The 27,940-nt window shown below is 36.1% G+C and overlaps 1 protein-coding gene across 1 annotated transcript; it reads left to right on the top strand.

The window, feature by feature from the left end:
* The first annotated feature begins 15,414 nt into the window (after positions 1–15,414).
* On the top strand, positions 15,415–23,947 carry LOC131827920 (mediator of RNA polymerase II transcription subunit 31-like). Its single transcript, XM_059168868.1, has 2 exons — positions 15,415–15,473; positions 23,354–23,947. The coding sequence occupies exons 1-2, from the start codon at positions 15,415–15,417 to the stop codon at positions 23,742–23,744; spliced, it is 450 nt and encodes a 149-aa protein (XP_059024851.1). The 3' UTR covers positions 23,745–23,947.
* Positions 23,948–27,940: the final 3,993 nt, after the last annotated feature.

Raw genomic sequence — 27,940 nt, 5'->3', positions numbered from 1 at the left:
TCTTAAATACTCTATGGGGAAGAATTCTAAAGTGACATTTAAGCCCAGTGAGAAAGAATGCTATTTTGGGAGGAATGTCTACCATGGGTACAGGAGCTGAGGATGGAAATATCAGTGCTGCAAAATTGCCAACCCTGACTTGGACTTTCCATTGTCTGTTTGGCACATACGCATAGCTCTCCTGCCATGAAGTCCTGAATGTGTAGGACTAGATGCTATAAGGATCCAAAGAGACCAATTCACAAACCATCAGCAAATGTTTGAAGATGTCTGCCCCTCTATTCTACAGTCAGAGGATAACCATGAAAAACGTTATTGAAAGTAACATGAAGTCAAATCTTAGAGTCAATTCTGTAGCTTCTACATATCCAGTATGGAACATTGCTGTGAAAACATGCCATCAATTCTTTGGGAATTGGATTCCAGTAAATACTACCCTTTCTCTATTCTTTGTTGAAGGTGGAGTCTGATGAGGAAGGTCTGGATGGGGAGGTAAGAGAAATTAGCAGATAAGAAATATTTTCCAGATGTTTCCAAGAGGCTTAAATTCTCTTTAAAGATTTTTATCTTATTTATTTGTCAGAGAGAACAAGCACAAGAAAGGGGAGCTGCAGGCAGAGGGAGAAGCAGGCTCCCAGCTGAGCAAGGAGCCCAATGTGGAACTCGATCCCAGGACCCTGGATCATGACCTGAGCAGAAGCCAGATGCTTAACCAACTGAGCCACCCAGTTGTCCCAAGAGGTTTAAATTTTAACATATACTTTGCTTCTTCTCAAGCATGCTATTTTAACTCTTCAAAAAGAACAACCCCACAGAAGTAAGGGCAGGGGAGATTGGGCACTGGTCACCAGTCCACTGCTCAACTAGAACCCCCAAAGTGGAAGATGGGATCTTCTGGATAATTTCAATTTTCTCTGTGGATTCCTGGGATTCCCAATCAATGGGATGATGTACAGACAACATAACCACTTCCTTTGCCATTCACTTTCAGCTCCTAATTTTTCATCCCCCTCAGGAGCGCCAATAAAACTTTTCATACATTTCCAATAAAATGAAAAGTGGTTCCATTGCACAAAGATGCAGAAACATCTTTGTTCAAACTATAAGATTCTATCAATGCTCACATATATAATGAATTTTTACTACTCTACAGTATAATAATTTCACTAAAGTCATCTTCAGACATTTCATCAAAAACTGCACAATTATAATACAATCTCATAATATTAAGGCAATAACTTTTAAGAAATATTATTCCATTCACTAGTTTGCTTTTATAAAAATTCATAAATAACTAAAATTAAAATATGCTTGTCAAAATAAGAGATAAATTAGATGCTCAGTGAAATATTTTATTAGGCATTCCTTTTACTCATTAGGGCGTAACATTGCTATAGCTAACAAGAGTTTTATAGATATGACTATGAAATCAAATTCTATAATGTAAAATATTTTACTGCTCTCCACAGAATTCATTATTACCTATAATTCAAAGAACTATGGAATCAAATTACAAAATGCTATGTATGGTGTTATCCTTTAATATTGAAGTAAATAAATTTATACATAGGTATTTTATATGTATAAAACTTCTGGAAGGATAGATTCCACCTTACAAATAATCATCCATATTGTTGGAATTTTTATAAGAATGCATTAATTTTATTACCAAGAGAAATAAAGGTATTCTGAGAAAATAAAAAGACTTTGGGTCACTTGTTTTCTTTGAAATATATCACAAGTAATCTCAGTTCTCCATAGCTTTAGTTCACAAAAATAAAATATTTTAAAGTAGTAATACTTTCTTAAGAAATTTTTGCATGTAAAGTATAATTTTTAAGATATACCCTGACCTAATATACACAATAATCACATATTCCTCAGGGAGAATTTACATCTGAATACAATTTAATTTTTGTTCTTCCAAGAACAATGGCTAAATATATATTAATCCTTAACATGACTAACTAATACAGTATGATATTTAGAAGCATACAGGGCACCTGGGTGGCTCAGTGGGTTAAAGCCTCTGCCTTCGGCTCAGGTTGTGATCCTGGAGAGGAGGAAGCAGGCTCCCTGCTTCCTCCTCTCTCTCTGCCTGCTTCTCTGATCTTGCCTGCTTGTGATCTCTGTCTCTTAAATAAATAGACAAAATCTTCAAAATAAATAAATAAATATTTTAAAAATTATTAGAAGCATATAATGTAGAATAGCATATATTTTCAAAATGAATCTAACCCAATACCCTACTTTAGAGAAATTTAGTAATTTATCCAATATCTTATTCTTTATGGCAATCTTTGTGACTTCCAACCCAGTACTTCCTAAGACAAAACAGATTATGTATAATGACTCAAAGCATTCAGATACTTCTGGGCCAGAGAATAATAATATGCCACTACTAGGAATACCATAACTCCTCAAACACCATGTAAAGATCGATTATTTTACATGTCCTATTTATAATATACCAAACTGGTAAATTATGATTCAGTGTTTACTATTTATGAGTAAGGACACAAAAGAGTGATAAAGAGAAAGGATCTAGACATGGAACACTGAGTTAAAAGGTAGAGGGAAAATTTTTCAGGCAAAGATGAAACTTCAAAGATAAGTAAAGGCACGCTAGGAATTAGGATAGTGAAAACAAATTTCACCTACCTCGCAGTTGTGCCTCAGGCTGGCCATGAGTTATTACATTACAAAATGGTTTGTTTATTTTTTAATTCATCTTATTATTAATATAAAGATTTCAATGAATAAATTAAGATAATGGAAATGACAGGAATGAAGCTCTTCTTAAAGATCCTTTGAATGCCAAATTGAAAACTGAAAAAAATCCAAAGTCCAATAATGAATAACCATGATGGCCACTTCCTCAGCAAACATTTTAAAGTACTATTCCAGAAGTGGAGTTTATTCCTTCTTCCTATGCCATTTCAGGGTGGATATAAGAAAAAATCAGTTTGTTATTAAGTTGGAGTGCCACAATATAGTTCAAGAAAATATTTTATGATCGTTTACTTTCTAATTCAATTTCAACTTCAAACATGTTCTCCTTTTTATTCTCTCAAAAAATTCTCCAAATGCTTTTTAAAAATCCAAAGCATAACTCCATCTCTGTTAAAAACCTAAGAAAGGAACACCAAATATATACTTATGTATGTCTGTATATGTATATATGTATGTATGTATGTTATATATATACATATGTATATTATACATACAAAAAAATTGAACATGACTTAGATAAAGATTTTTAATTCTAGCTGTCTACAGAGGACATGGGCAAAAGGCAGTCAATTTCCCCACAAAAGACTAGAAAACCTGGGGATCTGAGCCACGCAAGGCAAGAGTGAGAAATGGAGTTGAAGACATTGGGATGTTTGAAAGTCTCTAGAGAGAATAGACATTTCCTCTCTTCTATCTACAGAAGCGTGGTTGGTATTCACATGTTCTTCCTATTCAAGGTGTTTTTCTAGGACCAGCAGCACCAGCATCACTCAAAAGCGTATGAGAAATATAGACTTTCCAGCCCAGGTTTAAACCTGGTAAAATTGAACTTGCTTTCATTAAGATCCCTAAATATTTTTTATGCACATTAATGTGAAAAACACTGTTATCAACAAAATGAAGTCTAGGAGCATAGATTTGGGAATATCAAGCAGAAGAAGCAAAAGGTGAGATACTAGACTATGCTAAGTGATGATCTCCATATTAAATGGTACAACCCTCGGCTTCTTTCCCGACCCAGCTCCAGAACACCAGCAGACTGATTTTCTGCCTTACACTCTACTCTTGGTAAAAATCTGGAGAAATCATTTCTAGATAAATCAAACCCCTAAAAGAGTAATGCTTTTAGAAAGGGTCAGCAAGCTAGAGCCTTCAGGACAAATTCAGTTCACCAATTCTTTTTTTCCCAACAAATAAAGTTTTATTGGAACAGAGCCACACCCATTCAATTACACATTGTCGATGGCTCCTTCGCTCTAAGGGAAGAATTGAATTGCTATGCCAATGACTGTATATGCCCCATAAGGCCTAAAATATTTACTATCTGGTCCTCTATAGAAAAAAAGAAAATTAGCCAATCTCTGATTTTATATAATGACATATGAAGATCCAAAGTTAAAAAAAAAAAAAAAAAAAAAGGAAGAAAAAAGAAAAAAAAATTGATGGTTACCAGATTATCCTAGAGAGAACCCATGATTCAACAACACCCACCAATGCATATAATTCCCAGCAAAGTTTTAGTGACTCACTCTTAAATTGAATGATAAGACAAGAAATACCAAACATACAAGCAAAAGCTCCACAGGGAAATACATACCAAAACCAACAAAGAAACTCAGATAATACAGAGAGAATGAAGAGAACAGAATAAACTTTACTCTAAGTTACAATAATACCCTCAGATAAAGGATGATAACACATCTATTAAAGAAAAAAATACAAGGATCAAAATAAATACAGAGCAAGAAAATATTCTTGGGAATTAAAAATATGAACTTTGTTTTCCTTTTTAATGATTACAGAAAGGTTAGATGATAAAGTCAAAGTCTCGTAAAGAAAGCAGTGAAAGAGGGGCGCCTGGGTGGCTCAGTGGGTTAAGCTGCTGCCTTCGGCTCAGGTCATGATCTCAGGGTCCTGGGATCGAGGCCCGCATCAGGCAGGGAGCCTGCTTCCCTCTCTCTCTCTGCCTGCCTCTCCATCTACTTGTGATTTCTCTCTGTCAAATAAATAAATAAATAAAATCTTTAAAAAAAAAAAAAAAAAGAAAGCAGTGAAAGAGAGAAAGTAATAGGGGAGGAAGATACCAAAGGGGAAGAGGGGGAAGGGGCTGGGAGGGGCAAGAAAGGAAGAGAACAGGAGGGGGAATAAAGGAACGGAGGGACTAGGGGATAGAACAAGGAAGTGCAAAGGTCAATTAAAGAATTTCCAGAAGTTCTATTGTGGTAATCATTTCTCAATATATACATATATCAAATTATCACACTGCAACCTTAAATTTACAAAATGTTATATGTCAACTGTATCTCAATAGGTCTGGGAGAGGGAAGCATTTCTAGAAAAAAAAGAACAGAGAAGTGGATGAAAGAAAATTATTTTAAACAAAAACTATAAGAAGATTTTTTTAAAAGATTTTATTTATTTGACAGAGAGGCGGGGGGGACACAAAGCACAGGGAGTGGAAGAGGAAGAAGCAGGCTTCCCGATAAGCAGGGAGCCCAATGCGGGACTCAATCCTAGGAGGCTGGGATTATGACCTAGGACTGAAGGCAGCTGCTTAACTGATCCACCCGGGCACCCCAAAGATTTTCTAGAACAGAATGAAATGAATCTCTTTTAAACAGCACCTGCAAAATGTATGTAAAACAATCTACACCAAAGCACATCCTTATACAATTTTAGGACAACAGGAAAGAAGAGAGGATCCTAAAAAGGACTAGGCCATATAAAAAGAAGCACATCAGCATGAGGGCTAGAAGGCAGTAAACAGTGCCTTAATTTCTAAGACCAAATTATTTCTAAGATAAATTTGTAAGTCTATCTAAATTATTACTCAAAAATGGGCAGAGAAAAAGACATTTTCTGACATTCAGAATGTCATAATTTTATCTTTCGGGTATTCGGTATCATGACACTGCCAGAGGGAATACAGCAAGGAAAAGAGAGACACGGAACTTGGAAAACTTAGAGATCGAAGAGGAGAGGTCAAAGGAATTTCCAAAACAGCACTTATGCAGCTGTCACAAATCCTTTACAGAGAAGAAAGGAGTTTTGTCAGACAGATGACCAATTTATTGAAGAAAACCTAGGAGCAAATACATTAACTGATAAGATTGACTCTGTGGAAAACTAATAAAAATTTTACTGAGCTCTTGGAGAGGTTAAAGGAACCAAGATGTCATAGATTCAAGAAAATTAAGCAAATGAAAGAAAAACAAACAAAAACCACAATATAATAAAATGAGGTAATTCTCAAAGCAGAAAAGAAATAATGATTCTTAGCTGAAAGATAAAATGTTGTACAAGAACAGAAATATAGGGGCGCCTGGGTGGCCCACTGGGTTAAGCCACTGCCTTTGGCTCAGGTCATGATCTCAAAGTCCTGGAATCGAGTCCCGCATCTGGCTCTCTGCTCAGCAGGGAGCCTGCTTCCCTCTCTCTCTCTCTCTCTCTCTCTCCCTGCCTCTCTGCCAAATAAATAAATAAAATCTTTAAAAAGAAAAAAAAAAAAAAGAACAGAAATATAGGGGCACCTGAGTGGCTCAATCAGTTGACCGTCTGCCTTTGGCTCAGGTCCTGATCCTGGAGTCCTGGGATTGAGCCTTGCCTTGGGCTCTCTGCTAAATCGGGAGCCTGCTTCTATCTCTCCCTCTGCCCGCCGCTCCCCCTGCTTATGCGCTCTCTTTCTCAATCCCTCTCCCTCTCTCTCTTTCAAATAAATAAGTAAGTAAATTCTTAAAAAAAAAACCCAGAAATGTAAATAAGGTGTACAATTCAGCTTGGTAGTTAACCTTTTCTACATAATCATATTAATGAAAAGAATAACTATGGATTTAATAAAAAATGTAATATCACTGTACACAGTTAAGGAAGCAAGAAAGAGGAAAATAAAAGAGATATAAGGAAATAGGGATATAAGCAGGAAAGAGGTAAAGTCTACAGTTATTACAGGAAGAAGCCAATAGATAACATTCAAAAATGACAAAGCAAAATACTGCCGTATTTAATTGTTTAGACACATGGAGGCAAATGCCAGAAGAAACAAACAGAACACCAGAAGATTCTGTTGGAAAAGTGGTAGGATTGACCATTTTTAGTAACACTAAGCATTATTTGACATTTTAAACCATAATTAGGTATTTATTTAATTTTAAAATGTTTTTAATTATAAAGGGAAATGCAACACTCCATAGGAAGTCTCCACTGCTTGTTGAATGTTACAATCTCTCATGGTATATGAACAACTATCCACAACTTACATTAAAAAAAAAAAAATCTATTTAACAACTCTTAAAAATTGTGATGACAGACAGACCCTGAAGAGCTTTGAGAATTTATAAAAATACAGACTGAAATAAAATTCAAAAAACTCTTTCATATATTCTTTTTTAATGAGCTCCTGTGCTATAACCAGTTCTATCTTTGAGACTTTCACATTGTCTTGATGCTGACATTTAGAATTTTTTGTGCTCAAAAAAGTACAGACTTGTATGCTTAGACACCAGGAAGTCCCAGGTGTGTTAAATTCCAAAGTTTCATTTCACATTGCTTCTTGGATCCTTTAATTCAATTTTGGGACTCAAAGTACCTCAAGATTTGATCTGTGTGTTGTCCAAATGCTGTCGGTAGCCTAGTGAAAGATTTAATATTGTTTATTGCCAAATATGTCTCCAAAAGTTTTAATCCTCTTATCTCTCCATTACCCATTTGTAAAGCAGGCTAATGCGATAGTGGTGTCAGGGTGAGTCAATGCAGAAGCTATTCTAAGTAAGAGGAAGGAAACTTGTCAATTGGTAAAGTCTTAGCAGAATATCATCAGCTAGTCCTCCAAACTTTTAAGGATAGTAAGGCTTCAAGATACCTGCCTGCAGTGTTGTTTGGGCGCTTATCAGGGGGTTTGGGGTTTGTTGTTGTTGTTTTGCAACACCTGTAAACCAGATTCCTATAAGAAAATTTATTTACTGTGTCGAATCTGTTGGAGCTAAAATTTTACTCTTAAAGTAAATAGAATAGAAAACTAGTAATTAAGGGCACTAAGATCCTACTCCTAATTCTACCATTTATTCCATATATTCAACACTCACAAACTGAAAAGCTCAAAACCCCGTCCTGATATAACACAGATGTGTTAAAGAGATGGCATACAAGATGCATTTCCTAGGAAGTAAGATCAAATTATCTACCCTACAAGTCTATATATTTTCCACAAAATTTTAAGTCCTTGATTAAATGATGATGTCAGACCTTTAAAAACTCCCCTTCCAGAAAATTGCTCCTATTTGGAGAATGATTATTGCAGAGTGTAGACTCAACTTCATCTGATTTTAACTGTTACACATAACCACACTGACCTTGAGAAATGCAGGGAAACAAAGCAATTAGTGTTTCTCAGTTAGATCCAACCTTAACAACATGTCTCTTACATACCAACATTTGGAATGTTAACTCCTATTTTGTTATTGCTCAAGGTAGAGGTGTTGATAAGCCAACAAAACCTCAAAACCTGCTTGGAAACACTTTCATGTTATCAAGTAAGGGTTTTATTTGTACATCCAGTCTTCCTACACTAATTCCTATCCAGTCCCTTATTTCTTAGTCTCTGTATCATTACATACCTCTTAAGGCAGTTCTCTAAATACTTCAAATGGTATCAAGTACTAAAGTAGTAAAAGAAATAAATATGGTAAGAAAGGAACAACTTTAAGGTCTATGAGGAAAGTCACCTAATATACAGTTTTCTTTGTATCTATTAACAAAGACTAGACAGCAAGGAAACAAGCCATCTATTCATTAGTTCTTGGATATCCCTGAGATATTTTTATTCTATTTTGTTAAATTTTGTTCAGTTGAGGAGCACTGTAAAAGCTACTTAAGGTTTAAAAACTGACACTCATAATAAGTAGGGATGGGTGAATTGAGCTGCTTAATTATAGACATTTGAGTTAGGGAAACGGATAGCATCACAGTGGTTACTGTTATTTTATTTAAGACATAAATTACAGTGCGCAAAAATTCACTTCAACTCTTCTCTTATAATCTCTCCCCTCCCCCAGCTAAAATAACTACTCTGCTTTGTATCCACTAGGGCAATCATTAAGTCCTAAATGTTCCTTTTATGTGAATATAGTATGCATTCTCTCAAGTTTAAATCACCCAGTATCTTTTCAATGTCTTCTACATCCATATTGAATCCAAAATAATTAATAGGGTTGCTGGGGGGAGGGGGTTTGGGAGAAGGGGGTGGGATTATGGACATTGGGGAGGGTATGTGCTTTGGTGAGTGCTGTGAAGTGTGTAAACCTGGTGATTCACAGACCTGTACCCCTGGGGATAAAAATATATGTTTATAAAAAATAAAAAAATAAAAAAACGGCAAAATAATTAATAATCATTCATTGATTCTACTAGGATTTTCATTCCTAATAGCCAAACATTCTTTTTTTCTCTGTCTTCTATAAAGCATACTCCACATTTTCTTTTGCCCACTAGTCCAAACACCAGCACTCAATGACATACCCATTAGAGACAAAACGTGAATTTTACTTCTTCCCCCACTGAAGCTTGTTCTTTCCCATTTCTCCCTAAGTTTTTCTAGAGAGTCAACCCAACCCCAAACAAAATTCCAGCAGGCTTTTATGTAGAAACTGGAAAGCTGATTCTAAAATTCACATGGAAATGGAAAGGACCTAGATATGCCAAAACAATTTTGGTAATGAAGAACAAAGTTGGAAAGCTAATGCTATGCAACCTGCTTTTGAGATCTAATATAAAGTTCTCTGTGGCATTGAGCTCAAGATCAAAAAACAAATGAGCGAAACAGAAGAGAGAATCCAGAAACAAACCCATACATATATGGATAATTGATTTTTACAAAGGTACAAAGGAAATTTAGTGTAGAAATCACGGCTTTTCCAAAAAGTTCTTAGCTAAAATATCAAAAGTATTATCTATAACAGACAAAAATGGTAAACAGGATATTATCAAAATCGAAAACTTTTCCTCTGCAAAATAGATTATTAAGGAAAGGGAAAGAACAAAAAACAAAAAACGAACTATATGGGCTGGGAAAAATACTTATAAATTACCTATACAAAAAGGCTTATATCCAAAATAAATAAAGAACTCTCAAAACTCAGCTGTAAGAAAATAAATATCCCAATTTTTTAAATAGTAACAAAGTTTAATGATTATTTAGTGTTTTTGGCATACAATTTTTTTTTTTGTATTTCACAATCCATTTTTTAAAGTTCTTTTCGGTGTTCCAGAATTCATTGTTTATGCACCACACCCAGTGCTCCATGCAATACCTGCCCTCCATAATACCCACCACCAGGCTCACCCAACCCCCCCCCCGCCCTCCCCTCCAAAACCCTGTTTGTTTCTCAGAGTCCACAGTCTCTCATGGTTCTTCTCTCTCTCCAAATTCCCCCAAGTCACTTCTCCTCTCCATTTTTTCCATTTTTTTCAATGGGAAAAATATTTGAACAAATACTTCACTAAAAAAGGTGAACAGAAAATATTCTGAAAATATACAGGTAACAAGCACATGAAGAAAGTCTCAACTTTGTTAGCCATTAAGGAAATGCAAATGAAAACCACAATGAGATACCACAATACACATCTAATACAATCTGAAACAAAATAAAACAAAACATTTAAGGCTAAATACTGACACTACCTGGTGCTGTCAAGATTGTGGAGAAACTGTAACTCACATATTTCACTGGTGGAAATGCAAAATCGTACAGATACTCTTAAAAACAGTTTAACTGGGGCACCTGGGTGGTGCAGTTGGTTAAGCATCTGACTCTCAGTTTGGCTCAGGTCAAGATCTTAGGGTCCTTAAGATCAAGGCCAGCAAAGGCTCTGCACTTAGTTCAGAGTCTGCTTTGGAATCTACCTTAGACTCCCTTTGCCCCTCTTCTCTCTCCCTCTAAAATAAATAAATCTTAAAAAAAAAAAAATAGCTTAACAGTTTCTTACCAAGTTGAATATATATTGCCCAATGAAGCCACATTCTTCCCAAATTGTCAGGCACTCCTAAATCACCCACATCTGCATCTAATGTTTTATTTAGACTACTCCTATTGATATCCCTAAAGGTTCAGTGATTGGCCCTCTTCCCTTCTTATAATCAACTTTCCTATACTCCACTCTACTTTTTCCCCAGGCAATCTAACCAATCAGATAATTCCCAATTTTACATCCTCATTTTTAATCTGTTCTACAGCTTCAGATGTCTGTATTAGAAGGTCTCCTTGGTGTATCAAATGTATCAAACGCACTTCAAATTCAACATGTCCCAGAGGTCTTTTTCAGAGGTAATCTTTGAAGGTTCCTTGTACACTGTATGGTACAAACATATACCTAGTTCCTCAAGACTGAAAAGGGTCAACATTGACAACTCTCTCCTTTACCACCCCTTACTCTATACCCTATCAACTGCCAAGTCTAAGGATGTGTTCTTTATCTATGAACTCCATCCTTTCTTTTCATCTCAACAAGATTAAAAGCTGCCATCATTGTTTCCCCAAGACCACAGCAAGCCACCCAACTTATGACATTCTCTCTTTGTCTACTGTCTCCCTTCCCCAGGCCATTCTCAAAACAGTACATGAAGTGATCTTTTAAAATTGCCAGCATTAAAAAAAAGCAAATCTGGTTTTATCATTCTTCTGCTTTAACTCTTCTTCAGCAAATGCATAGAGCTTTCAAGATGGTATTTCAAATTCCCTGCATGTCCAAGTTCCTCTAAAGCTTCTATCTCTAGCCTCAACTCGCACCATTATCACTCCTTCTATCATCAGTGCCTTGAAAGTGCGGGACCTTTGCATGTGCTGTTTCCTGTTACTAAAATACCTATTTTCCTCCTTTGCTCCTATTCTTTTACAAAGGATCTCCTATTCATTATATCAATCTCAAATCAATCAGAATTCTTTTAGAAAAGCCTTCACTAACTATTCGATTTAAATTGGATTCTCACATTATGATCTTTTACAGTTTACAATATTAGCCTTCACAATAGTTTTGCAATTTGAAATAATGGATTTATTTGTAGCTATTCTCTCTCTCTCTTTTTTTTAAGATTTTATTTATTTACCCAGAAGACAGAGATGACAAGTAGGCAGAGAGGCAGGCAGACAGAGCAAGAGAGAGAGAGGAAGAAGCAGGCTCCCTCCTAAGCAGAGAGCCCGACGCGGGGCTCGATCCCAGGACGCCGGGATCTTGAGCTGAACTGAAGGCAGAGGCTTTAGCCCACTGAGCCACCTAGGCACCCTGGTAGCTATTCTTAATTTGTGTCTCCCTCCCTATGCTATAAGCTCCATAAAATCAATAGCCATGGCCATTTTGCTCACCATTGCACCCCTAGCACTTAACCAGTGCCTGGTACATAATATGTAAGATAAATATATTCCTATATTACAGATACAGAAACTGTAATTTAGAGAGATAACAAAACTTGCTTCTAAGTCACAATGCAAGAAAGAGGAAGAAGCAGGATTCGAATCCTATGTGGCTGAACCACTTATTCAGCTGAACCACTCCCTTTGTCCTAACTCTCTCAGCTTGTCAGACACAGAAGTTAAGACAGGTGTCCCCCTCTTTTTCCCTTAGTTTCCACAGCTCTGATAAATAACTTCAAATAACAATAATTATCTCAGTACAATGCCAACTGACTGAACCAACAATACCCACTCCACTTATGCAGTGGCAAAATACTAGATGAGCAATTAGAATGACAACCAGAATATGAGATTGATATCTGAGTGTAACTTGTGAGTCAAATGTTTTAAAGAGTTAAATTTATCCTCCATTTTTTACAACAGCTGGCAAATCTATAGTTGGCAACTGTGAGAGAACTGTTTGCCACATGCAGGTGGTAGAAGAGAATTAAATTACAAACACATGAAAATGTGGTTTTCAGCTGTTCCACAGTGCCACAATGTTGGCCGAAAAAGAATTGGAATTTCCATTGGCTTACATTTCCTGGGATTTTATATTTGAGTCAAATGAGTTCAAATTAGGGACAAGACTTCCCAAACAAACAAACAAATAAAACATATATGGTTTTTCCTTTTGTGTCTCTAATATTTCATCCTAGACTAAGTTGGATTTACTGAGTTATAATGCTGGCTGTCTTGGTTGAGGTTAACTGCTAACATTAACATTCATTTTTCTTTATTAAATTATAGTCTAATACAGTTTTATAACTTTCTTTTGAAATTCTTGTCATAAATTTTGACAAAAGCTTTTTTCAGAATTTTGAAAACAAATCAAATGTTGAAGTGGTATCTTCTATCCCCTATCTGGCAGAAAAATCTAATGTTCCCATAAATAAAGAAAATTATCATGTCTGTAAAATGGGAAGATTGATGCTTAATAATATATAATCCTGTGGTAAAAAATGTTAGTGGGCTAGGAATTCTTTGTTCAAATATTCTGAATAATTTTGAATTGTTCAAAATAAACAAATATTTCAAAGTATCTGTTCAAATATATAGGAGAATATGACAAGTATATGGGAAATATGGCAATTCAATGTAGTACATACTTGAGAATGTATATGTATATGTGTGTATAGGAGTGATCAGTTCTGCCTAGCGACTCCCAAATGGTTTCACCTCAGAGATGATGTTTAAGTTAACACTTAAGGAACAAGTGTTCACGGGTTGAACGATGAGCCTAAGGTCATTCCAGGGAGAAGGAGAAGCACTGTAAAGAAGACAAGATGACATTATCTTGCCTCTCTCTCTCTTTTTTTCCCCTCCTCTTCCTTCTTACTGAAGCTCTTCTCCCCATCCCCCCACCCGAACCACTGGCATATGCTTTGCTCTTCTTCATTTTCTTCTTTCTCTAGTGTCTTCCTCTAGACTTCTGCAAACGCAGAGGTAACTTTGTACAAGTTTCGTTTGTTTGTTCGTTTTTAAGATGTCCCTTGCTTGGAGCATGCAACCCTGTGCCTAGACACAGAAGATTAATGAGCAAACCAGGGGTTTATTTCTAGTGCCCCCTTCTCCAGGGGCCGTCAGTGGGGGACACTGTGCACCATCGAATGAAATGAGGCAACTGCACACTCCATTTCCTTTGATACAAGTGAACTCCTCTCCTCTTTTTGTCCTCCCACTTCTCTCTTTTTTCTGTCCTATTCTTTTCCTCTCATACTCTCTTTTTCTTTTTACCTTCACCTCTGCTGTACTGACCATAATATGAAACTTAAGTAGACATTTAGAGATTGTTTATACTTACAATAATTGAAACTTAGTGCTTTCATTACACACACACACACACACACACAGTACATTTGTTTTGATATATGTCTCTTAAAAAAAAAATCCTTTTAATGATTTCTGTAGGAAAATACTTTCCCTATCTCTATTTTCTGATACTAGTAGAATGACTAGTTGTTTTCGAACTGACTGGAAATGGGCTGTCATTGGTTGTGAGCTGTGGAAAAATCTGCAAGCAATGGTGTTGAATCAATGGAAACACATCCCTTCAGATTTCTGTGAAACCTGTAACACTTGTCAAGTGGGTTCCGGGATAGCATTTTGTAAGTTAGAATAGCAATGAAATGCTTTGTTGCAGAAGTCAGAAATGATCTAGGTCGAATGATTTAGGCAGTTTGGACACTAGATAGGAAAAACTGAGAAACCAGTTATCTGACAGTAAAGATGAAAAGTATCTCTGTTAAGTGTCCTGCAAAAGGCCAAATTGAAATGATCAAATAATATGTACTCTAAAAAAAAAAAATCTACATGCAACTCGGGACATAGTAAGATAAATACAATGTTGGGGAGGAGACTTTGTCATAGAGCTCAGAAATCCACAAGTAAATGTTATGTTGGATTTGTGGGTTATGACTTAATTCTGACTACACATTAGAATTACTTGGAATGATTTAAAAGTAAAAAAACAGTGCCAATGAGAGCAAAAACTACTAGTTTGGGTCATTTAAATCATCTGTTATAAAACTACAAGAATTAATGAGGAAACAAAGGACAGTAAAATTTAACTACATTGTACCTCACCCCTCCTAAACTTCATTATTTCATAACCAGAAAGGGAAGAAATTGTAGAAGCTTCTGAGTCATATTATTAACAATAGGAGAATTACTGTTTTTCTTCATTCTGTGACATTCCAGGAGGTGTAGGAAATTTTAGTTACATGTACCTTTAAAAGTTACTATTCCTTTAAAAATTTTTAAATCGAGTTACTGAAATACTATATTGAAACTCTTCAAGAGCACAGTTTAAGAGTAAACAGGAAAGGCAGAAACAGATTTTTAACAAAAATTAATAAGCAAACATCAGCCCAAATCTTGATACTATAAATACAGAAAATGATGGATAACTGAATATATAAAAGCATTTGTAAACACTATGGCAAAAGCAATAAAGCAGTGCAGGTTTGGATTGAGTGACTTCTTTACCATCTCCAAGATGTGATCTTGAGTATATAACACTTAATTAATCCTTGGTCTCCTTATCTCTAAAATGGGGATAATGACTACTTATATCATAGGGTTACCAAAATTATATAAATAGGGTTTGAGAAACTTACTCCCACAAAACAGCTCTACAGTGAATATTCCCATTCCCAAGAAAAGAATGCTATAATTTGTAAAGGCAGAAAGTAGATCAGTGGTTATGGGGGTTTTAGGGTGGGAAAGACGGTAAGCGGAAATGGGTACAAGGAACCTCTTTGGGATGATAAAAAAATGTTCCAAACTGGACGTGGAGATGTTAGTAAAACTCTGAACATTTACTAAAAGTCACTGAATTTTATACCTAAAATAGGTGAATTTTATAGTTTTTAATTTATGTCTCAATAAAGCTACTTTGTTTTTAGTGCTCTAGGGAATAGGAGGAGAGGGAATTGATTGAAAAAAAAAACTGGCCATAATAATTGTTTAAGCTGTTTAATGGGTACATGAGGTTTATTAATCACTTATCTTTAATTTTTAATATACTCAAAAATATCTGTAATAAAAATAATTGGAGAAAAAGGAATGTTGTAATTAATGACAATTAAGTTTTATAATTTTATCATTGTTAAGGTTATCTAGTTTCTTAAACCAGATATAAGATCTTATGTCTTAATAAATATAATGCTGCTAAGAAGTAAGAATGACAAATGAATAGAGGCATAGGCTCTTTCCCAGCTGTCACTGAGAAGCAGAGGTTAATTGAAAGCTATTCTTATACCTTTGCAATTATTCTTTGTATCACCATAGATATCATTCTGCTTTTGCTAAATTGTAAAGATGGAATTTCCTCCTCTATTGACAATTCAACATAAATTTAAAGCGAGTGGCAGAGGGTTCTGAAAACATAAACCATCAAGAACCAGAACGTTTACAACTTGATATATTCTTTTTTTTTAATTATTTTTATTTATTTGACAGAGAGAGATCACAAGTAGACAGAGAGGCAGGCAGAGAGAGGAAGGGAAGTAGGCTCCCTGCTGAGCAGAGAGCAGGATGCGGGGCTCAATCCCAGGACCCTGGGATCATGACCAGAGCTGAAGGCAGAGGCTTAACCCACTGAGCCACCCAGGTGCCCCTACAACTTGATATATTCAAAACAAACTTCCTCCCACCCCACTCAACTGATTTTTTACCAAAATTTAATCCTCCATTTGAATTTCCCTGAATATCAGTGTACAATCAGCCACACCAAAAAAAAAAAAAAAAAAAAAAAAACCCTGCAATTATCTAACTTCTCTTCTCTCCTTAATTTTCTACATGCTATTGTTGATCATTTTCTATTAATTACACCACTTGACATTTTTCTTCTGCATCCTGTCTTCTCCACCCACAAAAACCCTTACTTAGTTCAGATCACATCACCTCTCAAGAAGATGACAGAGATCATCTCCAACAGGTATTTCTGCGGGCCTCTCTCCACATTCTCTACATTAGCCATTCTCAATCTACTTTTCTTTTGGGGAACACAATGAAAGATGCTCACAAGAATACAATCATATTTTAATGAAACTTCAGGAAAAAAAAAGAAACTGCAAAATAAAAAAAGCATGTAGATAAAGTAGGAAAGTAATTTATTCATAACTCTAACTATTAATATTATCTCAGTAATGGTCACTTTTAAAAGTCCAGGTAGTAGGGGCACCTGGGTGGCTCAGTGGGTTAAGCCTCTGCCTTCAGCTCAGGTCATGACCCCAAGATCCTGGGATCAAGCCCCACATCAGGCTCTTTGATCAGCAGGGAGCCTGCTTCCCTTCCTCTTTCTCTGCCTGCTTTTATGCCTACTTATGATCTCTGTCTGACAAATAAATAAATAAAATCTTTAAAAAAGAATTAAAAAAAATAAAGGTCCAAGCAGTAAAAGGATCATGGATTTGGTGTGATTCCAGCCAATGGCACTGCTCTTTCTCCCCCAAAAGGCAAACCGAAAAATAAATGAGCAGCATTATTAATTAAGAACACCTCCTAATACAATGACCAAATCACTTTCAACTTAACATTTTTCTATAGGTCCTCACGGTCTACAGAATAAAGTTCACATTCTTTAATAAATTTTATAACTGCAAACCCAACCCCATAATCTGGATTCTTTCATCTGTTCCTTGCCCATACCTTCAATCCCAAATTCTGTCATATTCCTAATCTAATTCTATATTCCAGCCATACTGAGCCACTCAAACTTCTCTAAATTTTTTATTATGTCTCACATTTTAGAACCCTCAAAATAGTTATGAATAGTTTTTTAAAAAGAGGAAAATAAAAACTCATATGTTGCAAGCTGCTGGTGAAAAAAGAATATTCCCTGTGTGATACATAACAACTTAATAGAATTCTTTTAAGACATAAATTCAGAGGTCTGATGACCATTCAACTTATCCCAATCTTAGTTATTTTTACTGCAGCTAAAATTACTTCATATTTCTGTTTCTAATTTCCAATTTTGCCTTTGGATCTGGAACTTTTACCTTCTGACCTTAGCACACATTAAACCATCTTATCCATAAGAACAATGAGATACTATAAAATAATCAGTATTACATAATACACTAAACTAGTCATAGTTACTGGCCAAAAAGTTATATATTTTTTAAAAATCCACACAATTTTTTCTGTATTTTACCTCAAAACTGAATTTCAGAATATTTTAGAAATACTTAAATATAGATACCTTTATAAATTCATTTGTATAAGAAAAGCTAAAAGGAAGAAGATGAAAATGAAGTGAAAGAGGTGGAGAAGGAAAAGGAAACAGAAGAAAGTTTGCGTTTTCTAAATGCTAGATCTAGATATTTGGTGTTGCCAGTATTTTATAAAAAATGGGAATTATTTGGTTTTGAAAACTAGTGCAATGGAGAAAATAATGGTATTTATGATACTGCTGTCTTAGAATTAATAAATGAAAGTCACCCTTCTGCTGAGCTCTTCAGTGACTCTGCATATGCAATGTTTTGAGATTAGAGGTCATAAAAGACATGAATTCACTTCTCCACAAAAAATTGAGACGAAGTTGGGGTTACTTAGAATATTCCAAAAAATGCAGAAAAGGGGGAAAAGGAAAATGTAAGAACATGGCAAGGGAGAAAGACGTTAACAAACTCGTAAAAAGGCAGAAATGCTATATTGTGAGATGGTCAGTGAAACATCCCCATTTGTTGAGCAGCTGAAGAACTTTTAAGACGGAAATATATTTTTTTTAAGATTTTATTTATTTATTTGACAGAGAGAGATCACAAGCAGGCAGAGAGGCAGGCAGAGAGAGAGGAGGAAGCAGGCTCCCTGCTGAGCAGAGAGCCCAATGCGGGGCTCGATCCCAGGACCCTGGGATCATGACCTGAGCTGAAGGCAGCGGCTTAACCCACTGAGCCACCCAGGCGCCCCGGGAAATATTTTTTTTAAGTCGATTATTTTGTGGGAATATTATAGCCCCCAAACTCACATAGTCACACACCTCCCTTGTAAAACTAAGCAAGCACGCGGGTTTTTTGTTCATTTACTTGATGTAAGTCATGAAACAGAGATGAATTCTAGGTCTGCAGCAACAGAGAGAGTAACCAAAGCACTCTGTTAAGGAAGGTGAGATAATCCATAACCCGAGTCAAATCAACAGAACCAGGGGCTCAGAAGAAGAATGAAAGTCATGGGGGAATTCCCATAAGTTTCACAGAGGACTGTGAACCTTCAAAGAGTATGTATGCCATGGAGGGTCAACCTAGACCACCTACTTCTGAAGTGGCAGGAAAATCCCAGCTGATAATCAGGCTACATTAGTTTTCCAAAACTATCACACAGCCACCCAATGTTAACAGGCATGCATTTCCTACATATCAAAAAATGATACCTCATGTGCTACATACAAATGTATTTGCTATTTATCAGAAACTAAAACCTCATTTTGTCTTTATCTCAGAGGAGCCACAGAGAGTGAAATATGATAGTTTTGCAGGCAAAATTCCATGTATTTGATGATGACTGTCAACCCACTCAAATCAGAATTATATAGAGTTGTGTAATAAGATACTATAATTATCAAGATACTAGTGTTATAATCCTATAAATCTATGCCCACTAATTATCAAGTTATTAGTGTTATAATCTTAAAAATCAATGCCCCCTTACAATAGATTAAGAGAAATATGGCAATATTCATACTTCATTCAAAAAAATTGAAAAAAAAAAAAAAAAACACAAAATGTTAACCAAATCTTCTCTGGATAGTAAGACTATGAGAAATGTTGTTTTGCCTACCCCCTTCTCCCCTTCATATGGAGTTTATTTTATAACATTTTTATTTTGTACTAGAAAACAAACTGCAATTTTCATTGCTCATGAACATCTGAACTATATGGATGTAATTAGAGATAAAATGTATACATACAATAGTTCCATGATTATTCTAATTACTAAAGCTATGCAACTATGAGATTTCTAAATATGAATCTGTATATACCAGTCCTCTCATTAGTTTTTCATTTTCTTAAAACAGAAATAAATAAAGACCCTTTGGAAAGATGACCTATTGACAATACAGTTTAGCTTTCTCCCATGCTAAAGCTATTTTGTCTTCCACTGAAAATGTTATTACTCATTAACTACTCTACTGAAATTGGATATTCCTTACCTTGGGTAACTCACAGTTTTAAATGCTTTTAAAGCCTACCTGTTGCTACCATATTTTTCCTCATGCCAGTCTCAGCAACAGCTGGGGAAGTCACCATTTATTTGTAATTGTGTTGTTAAGGATGGAAATAAGTGAAAACAGGAGAAAACTGAAGTTGCTCTGCTGGACAGTCTAAACCTTTAGGGCTGTCCAATAAATACCAAATTATTTTGCTGAGCAGAAAAAAATAGTGTCAAGCTGTCAACAGTAGAAAATAAAGAGGTGTCATTTCTCAGTAATTTAGAAGACTAGAACATATCTTTTCTCAAGCAACTTTTATTTGTGTGGGAGGGTATGTGTGTGTGTGTGTAAAACAGAGAGAGTGAGAGAGAGAGAGAACTGTCAAAACTTCCCATATTTTTTTAAGGGAGCTACTGTGCTTCTAAACTTTAATATCTATTATTTTTCTTTCTCAGACACAAAACTCTCTAAGACTTTAGAATTTTACCCACTATTTCTTCAACCTGAACACCAACCTTTGCTTTAGCAACTGAAAAATCTCACTCATTCTAGAAGGTTCTGCTCAAATTCTTTCTACCTTTTCTGTGAATCTCGGACTGTTCTAGGGAGACTTTCATGCTTATACTTCTATTCAACCTTTAAAACAACTGCCTTTTATGGAAATACATTGTAATTTCTTGAGAATAGAGACAACAGAGTTTCGTCTTTGTAATTCCAAAGACTTAACAAAATAAGCACTACTGAAGGATAGATCTCAGGAAGATGGCAGTCTGATTCTAATATGCCAGTGCTAACTTTAGCAACATCAGCAAAAAGGTGAACCCCTCTATGCTTCCATTTCTTTAAAGTGAAAATTGTAGTGATGATAAATCCTATCTAATAAAGGGGTTCTGAAGATTAACTCATATACTATTTGTATAACACTAAAGAAAGGGCCTGGCATATAATAAACTCTCAAAAAATACTAGCTCTTGTTTCAATAACCAGTAAAATTATATCTCTTACCAAATTTCTGATGAGAAAACACAGAAATAACATATTCTTAAGGTTCTTTCTCATTATCAATTATTTTTCTTTGGATTCCCATCGAATATAAGAAGGTTCTTATATGAACTAGAAAAGTTTGTATTCCTACTGAAATTTCTTCAAAAGGTGATAAAAGTCACTGTCACAGATAACTAGATTGAAGGTCTTTAATTTACCAGTAGATCATTAAAAGCCACACATTCAATTCTTTTAAATGTCGTCTATCCTCTGTAGGATATCCTAATGATGAATACGTGTCATTATATACTTGTCCAAACCCACAGGATGGATAATACCAAGAGCAAATCATAATGTAAACAAAGACCTTGGATGATTATGATGTGTCAATGTATGGTCATAAATTATAACAAATGTACCACCCTAGTGGATGATGTTGATAGTGGGAAATGCTACCCATGTATGGGGGTAAAAAGTATATGAGAAATCTCTGTACCTTCCTCTGAAATTTTGCTGTCAACCTAAATCTGCTCTGAACAGTCTTATGGGGGTGTCTGGGTGATATAGTCCATTAAGCATCTGACTCTTGAGTTCAGCTCAAGTTATGATTTCAAAGTCTTGAGATCAATCCCCATGTAGGGTTCCACACTGCTGGGTGTGGAGCCTGTTTAGGATTCATTCTCCTTCTTCCTCTGCCCCTCCCCCCCTCACTCGAGCCCCCTCTCTCTAAAAAAAATAAAATAAAATAAAATAAAATAAGGGCACCTGAGTTGCTCAGATGGTTGGGCATCTGCCTTCTTCTCAGGTCATGACCTCCTGGTCCTGGGATGGAGCCCCACTTCGGGCTTCCTGCTCAGCAGGGAGTCTTCTCCCACTTCCCTTCCCCCGCCCGTGCTCACTTTCTCTCTTTTTCAAAGGAATAAACAAAAACTTTTAAAATAAATATATAGAATAAAGAGAAATAATAAATAACAACCTTTTAAAAAGACAGAAGCACTTATGGGCGCCTGGGTGGCTCAGTGGTTAAGCCACTGCCTTCGGCTCAGGTCATGATCTCAGGGTCCTGGGATCGAGTCCCGCTCTCTGCTCAGCAGGGAGCCTGCTTCCTCCTCTCTCTCTCTCTCTGCCTGCCTCTCTGCCTACTTGTGATCTCTCTCTGTCAAATAAATAAATAAAATCTTAAAAAAAAAAAAAGACAGAAGCACTTAAATTGGTTAGAAATCAAGAAATACATGTTCCTAAGACATACATCTAAACTAAATTGTTGTTTACAAGATTGAAATAAACAAAAGGTCTGAAGTATACTAAAGACATCCTTATCAGAAAGAAAAAAGAAGAGGCACCTGGGTGGCTCAGTTGATTAAGCAACTGCCTTCAGCTCAGGTCATGATTCTGGAGTCCTAGGATCAAGTCCCACATCAGGCTCCCTGCTTGGCGGGTAGTCTGCTTCCCCCTCTGACCTCACCCCTCTCATAGTCTCTCTCTCTCTCTCTCTCTCTCTCTCAAAAATAAATAAATAAAATCTTTAAAAAAAAAACGAAAAGAAAAGGAATGATAAGCAGATATAAACTGAGTTCACAAACTTAGGTATATAAGCAATTTTTAAATGATTCATTACATTTTTATGTAAATGTATTTAAATTCCAAGCTCACATCTTTCTAAGCTCTAAGGAAATTCAAACATCAGCAATTCCTGAGATGCCTCCTTAGGGTTAACCTAAGGTTTAACTTAGCAAACTAGTAAACTAGTTTGGGGTCCTGGTCAACACCAGGATATTGGGGTGGGGGGTGGAGAGCATTTTAGTCATCATGTGTTTATACTGATTATCACTTAGTCCTCTATTATTCCAGCCCACATGTACCTTTCAGATCTATCATTTACTCTATTACTTTTTTTTTAATAATTTTTTATTTTTTATAAACATATATTTTTATCCCAAGGGGTACCAGTCTGTGAATCACCAGGTTTACACACTTCACAGCACTCACCAAAGCACATACCCTCCCCAATGTCCATAATCCCACCCTCTTCTCCCAAACCCCCTCCCCCCAGCAACCCTCAGTTTGTTTTGTGAGATTAAGAGTCACTTATGGTTTGTCTCCCTCCCAATCCCATCTTGTTTCATTGATTCTTCTCCTACCCACTTAAGCCCCCATGTTGCATCACCACTTCCTCATATCAGGGAGATCATATGATAGTTGTCTTTCTCTGCTTGACTTATTTCACTAAGCATGATACGCTCTAGTTCCATCCATGTTGTCGCAAATGGCAAGATTTCACTTCTTTTGATGGCTGCATAGTATTCCATTTAATAACAAAATCAAAGAAACACATCAACAATAATACAATAATAGTAGGGGACTTTAACACTCCCCTCACTGAAATGGACAGATCATCCAAGCAAAAGATCAGCAAGGAAATAAAGGCCTTAAAAGACTCACTGGACCAGATGGACATCACAGATATATTCAGAACATTTCATCCCAAAGCAACAGAATACACATTCTTGTCCAGTGCACATGGAACATTCTCCAGAATAGATCACATCCTGGAGACGGACGACACCGGGAACCGACTTCGCTTTCAGCTGGAGCTGGAGTTCGTGCAGTGCTTAGCTAACCCCAACTACCTGAACTTTCTGGCCCAAAGAGGTTACTTCAAAGACAAAGCTTTTGTTAACTATCTTAAGTACTTGCTTTACTGGAAAGAACCAGAATATGCCAAGTATCTAAAGTACTCTCAGTGTCTGCACATGTTGGAGCTGCTCCAGTACGAGCACTTCCGCAAGGAGCTGGTGAATGCGCAGTGCGCCAAGTTCATCGACGAGCAGCAGATCCTGCACTGGCAGCACTACTCCCGGAAGCGCATGCATCTGCAGCAGGCCCTGGCTGAGCAGCAGCAGCAGAACAGCGCCATGGGCAAGTGAGGCTCAGCCGCCACGGACTCTTTCCTGCTCTCTTTGTGGGGGGCGGGGGGCACCCAAACCTGCGATGGGCCCTTGCCTCCGGCTACCTCCCTCCAGCTCCCTTTGTGTTGTTCCTGGGCCACTGCTGTCACACAGTTGTACTTTGGTTTCCTGTGGGTTTGTAAGTTATTAATGCTCAACCAACTGAATAAAGACACACGTCAGGTCCTAAATCAGGACTCAACCGGTATCAAAAGATTGGGATCATTTCCTGCATATTTTCAGACCACAATGCTCTAAAGCTAGAACTCAACCACAAAAGGAAGTTTGGAAAGAACCCAAATACATGGAGACTAAACAGCATCCTTCTAAAGAATGAATGGGTGAACCAGGAAATTAAAGAATTGAAAAAAATCATGGAAACAAATGATAATGAAAATACAAGGGTTCAAAATCTGTGGGACACAAAAGGCAGTCCTGAGAGGAAAATATATAGCGATACAAGCCTTTCTCAAGAAACAAGAAAGGTCTCAGGTACACAACCTAACCCTACACCTAAAGGAGCTGGAGAAAGAACAAGAAAGAAAGCCCAGCAGGAGAAGAGAAATCATAAAGATCAGAGCAGAAATCAATGAAATAGAAACCAAAAAAACAATAGAACAAATCAACGAAACTAGGAGCTGGTTCTTTGAAAGAATTAATAAAATTGATAAACCCCTGGCCCGACTTATCAAAAAGAAAAGAGAAAGGACCCAAATAGATAAAATCATGAATGAAAGAGGAGAGATCACAACTAACACCAAAGAAATACAAACTATTATAAGAACATACTATGAGCAACTCTACGTCAATAAATTTGACAATCTGGAAGAAATGGATGCATTCCTAGAAACATATAAACTACCACAACTGAACCAGGAAGAAATAGAAAGCCTGAACAGACCCATAACCAGTAAGGAGATTGAAACAGTCATTAAAAATCTCCAAACAAACAAAAGCCCAGGGCCAGACGGCTTCCGGGGGGAATTCTACCAAACATTTAAAGAAGAACTAATTCCTATTCTCCTGAAACTCTTCCAAAAAATAGAAATGGAAGGAAAACTTCCAAACTCATTTTATGAGGCCAGCATCACCTTGATCCCAAAACCAGACAAAGACCCCACTAAAAAGGAGAATTCTAGGCCAATATCCCTGATGAACATGGGTGCAGAAATTCTCAACAAGATACTAGCAAATTGAATTCAACAGTACATTAAAAGAATTATTCACCCCAATCACATGGGATTTATTCCTAGGCTATAGGGCTGGTTGAATATTTGCAAATCAATCAAGGTGACACAGGACCCTAAGATCATGACCTGGGTTGAAGGGAGAGGCTTAACCCACTGAGCCACCCAGGCGCCCCATTAGAGATTTTTAATAGTACTTCATTTCTACTAAGTTAAGTTCACCATTTAGAACCATGGAAGAAGTGCTGAGAGAACAAAACATTTCTCCCAGTGAGCTGAAAATAAGAGCTTGAGTGGTTATCATCTGAAACAAAACCAAAAAGAGGCAGTGTGGCGGGGTGGGGGGAGGGTGCATGTTATGATAGTTCAGGGCTTAAAGGAGTCAAATAAATAATACTTGCTGTTCCTCCCTTAGGTTTGAAAACAACTGAGAGATACACTCAAGTTTCATGCTATTAACCTTTGTTTCTAATGAAAAAGACTGGAGAAAATGGTTTTAGACCTGCAGTTTTTTGCCAGGTTATCATGATACTTTATTAACAGGTCTTCAGGCAAAAGCAGTGCAGGACTGTTTCAGGCTTGCGCCCAAAGAAGGCAGAAAAAGACCCAAATTCAAGAACTTCATGACAGTCAGACTGAAAAACCAAGAGACCTCTGTCACTCAGTTTCTTCTCCCAAACTCACTAAGTTGTGTTATTCTCTGCCAGAGGAGTGAATGATATGTGAGAAAGAAATTGGCCATTTTACACTCCATGAAGTCCCTCCACACGGAAACAAAAGGCCAAAATATGGAGGTTTTCCTCTATAAAACATATGTGCCTCATAATTCTTACTTGAATATTGGGGAAGTCCCTAGGATCACCAACTTCTAGTAAAATCAAAGTGGTTTTAGGTTTTTATTTTTAGTCAAAATTTGGTAAACCATTTTATAAGGGAAGGCAATGTTTATATGCATGCAGTATATACTTTTGTTCTCCCAGGGAACTTTCCACAGAAAGTATATTCAATACTTTCATTGAAACCCCTGTACACTATGCATAGAGGAAAACAAATAAACATGTGATTAAGGAAAATGATTAAATATGAGAACAGAGAGAAACCACAGGCCATATATCCAAACCATATACGTGTGATGGGAAAGAGAGTCAGTAGTTTCAAATAAAAATCTTAGAAAATAAAGAATATTTAACCAGGCATAAAATTTACAGAGATTTCAGTAAAGGTTAGAATAAGCTATACTTTAGAGGAATAGATACTGTATTTATTGAGGGTATGCTTAAACAATACTCTTAGAATAGACAAGATTCCAAAAAACCCTTTTTATATTTTTCCAGCCAGTGGTGATCGGATTTCTGTTTCTGGTCCTACAAAATCTCTGTTCATATGACTGCTGAGCGTCAAGGACTGTAACAGTTCCTGAAACACCAAAAGATACTTTCTGTAAATGCCACAGTTGCTAATGTTTAATGGCCATCAAAATGCCCTATGTGGAGTATAATTTAACAGAATTGGTTCTGTGACTTATCACAGCCAACTATCTTAAAGTAGGAATAACTTCCTGCCTGAATGCTGACCAAAGTTTTTGAATATTTATATTTCTAGAAATACTTAGCTAAGAAAAATATGCTTAAAATCACACTTGCTTGTAATCATACTTAAACTGGGATAAACTATCCAATTTCTCAAAATATGGCATTTTGTGTAACCTTCATTGCAGTTCTCATCTAAGCATCTAAATAACTAAATTTTATTGTGTACTATCAGAGAAAAATAGTTTGTTAAAGTTTGCTTTTGAGATCCAGATAAAATTTTTTTACTCCACCAAAAAAGACCACTTTCCAAATCTTGAATTATTTTACGAAAAAAATTATTTTATTTAATCACCTATTTTAAAATTATTTCAATTTATCAGCTGCTCACAACAATTCGTTAATATTTAGTATGTGCAACTGCACTATAACTAGCACTATGTTGTCATTTATCAAAATTATTTCTACCACATATTTCTAATCATGTAACTATGAAATAAAATTGAAACTGCTCCCTATGACAGAAAAATAAATGTCAAACTTCAACTCAAAGTTGAAAATTTGTTTCCTAGTTCTTAGATTAATTTCATTATTATATCAAGAATTCTCCCTCATTTGGAGAATGTTATTCTCATTATAGTATTTAAGAGTGGTATTAGATTAGTAGAATCCCATTTTTCAGGACAACTCCATAAATATGTTCATACTTTTTACTCTAATATCTTCTCCAGTTCCAAAAAGAAACGTTCAAACAATATCCTTGATACAGAGGGAAGAGCATTAGCCTTATCAATTCCTAAGCTGGGATCATTCTAGCGGATTCTATTTCAGAGCAAATTTTATCACAAATGTAATCCCAGAAATACTGGAACTATAAATTATTGAGCACATATATAAAATTCAATTACCAGAGTCATTTAATTGATAGGAAATATATACTCCTTTCCTATGGGAAAATGAAATAAAAAGAGAATTTTCCTTTCAGTAATACTGAATTGGAATTAATATGAAGTTCTTTAATCCAATGCAATCCTAGACCTTATTTCCAGCATCACATGTCCTCTAAAGAGAATTTCTACCAATAGAAATTGGTTTGCATTAAATCAACCAAAAATTATCTCCCAGAAATATTTAACTTTACTAGATTGCTATAACACCTTCCCTACTCAGTGCTGTCTCTCTCCATGTGCATCTGTCTGGAAGGCACCTTTGGCTATTTCTTCTTTCTAAACCTTAACAATTCTGCAAGGCCCAGCTCAAGCTCCCTATCATCCATGAAGTTGTTCCAGATTTCCTTAGTCCACAGCAAGCTCTACCTTACCCCTGAATGCATAAAAACCTGATTGTCTATATAATTCATCTAGTTTCATCTTTTTTCCCCCTTAAATAATTTATCATATTCTCATAAATCTAGAATAGAGTTATGATTTGTTTCCCCAATTAGGCCAAAAATTCTATA

The sequence above is a fragment of the Mustela lutreola genome, chromosome 3 (assembly GCF_030435805.1).
Source record: "Mustela lutreola isolate mMusLut2 chromosome 3, mMusLut2.pri, whole genome shotgun sequence".
NCBI classification, from domain to species: domain Eukaryota; kingdom Metazoa; phylum Chordata; class Mammalia; order Carnivora; family Mustelidae; genus Mustela; species Mustela lutreola.
This window is presented reverse-complemented; position numbering and strand designations above follow the sequence as displayed.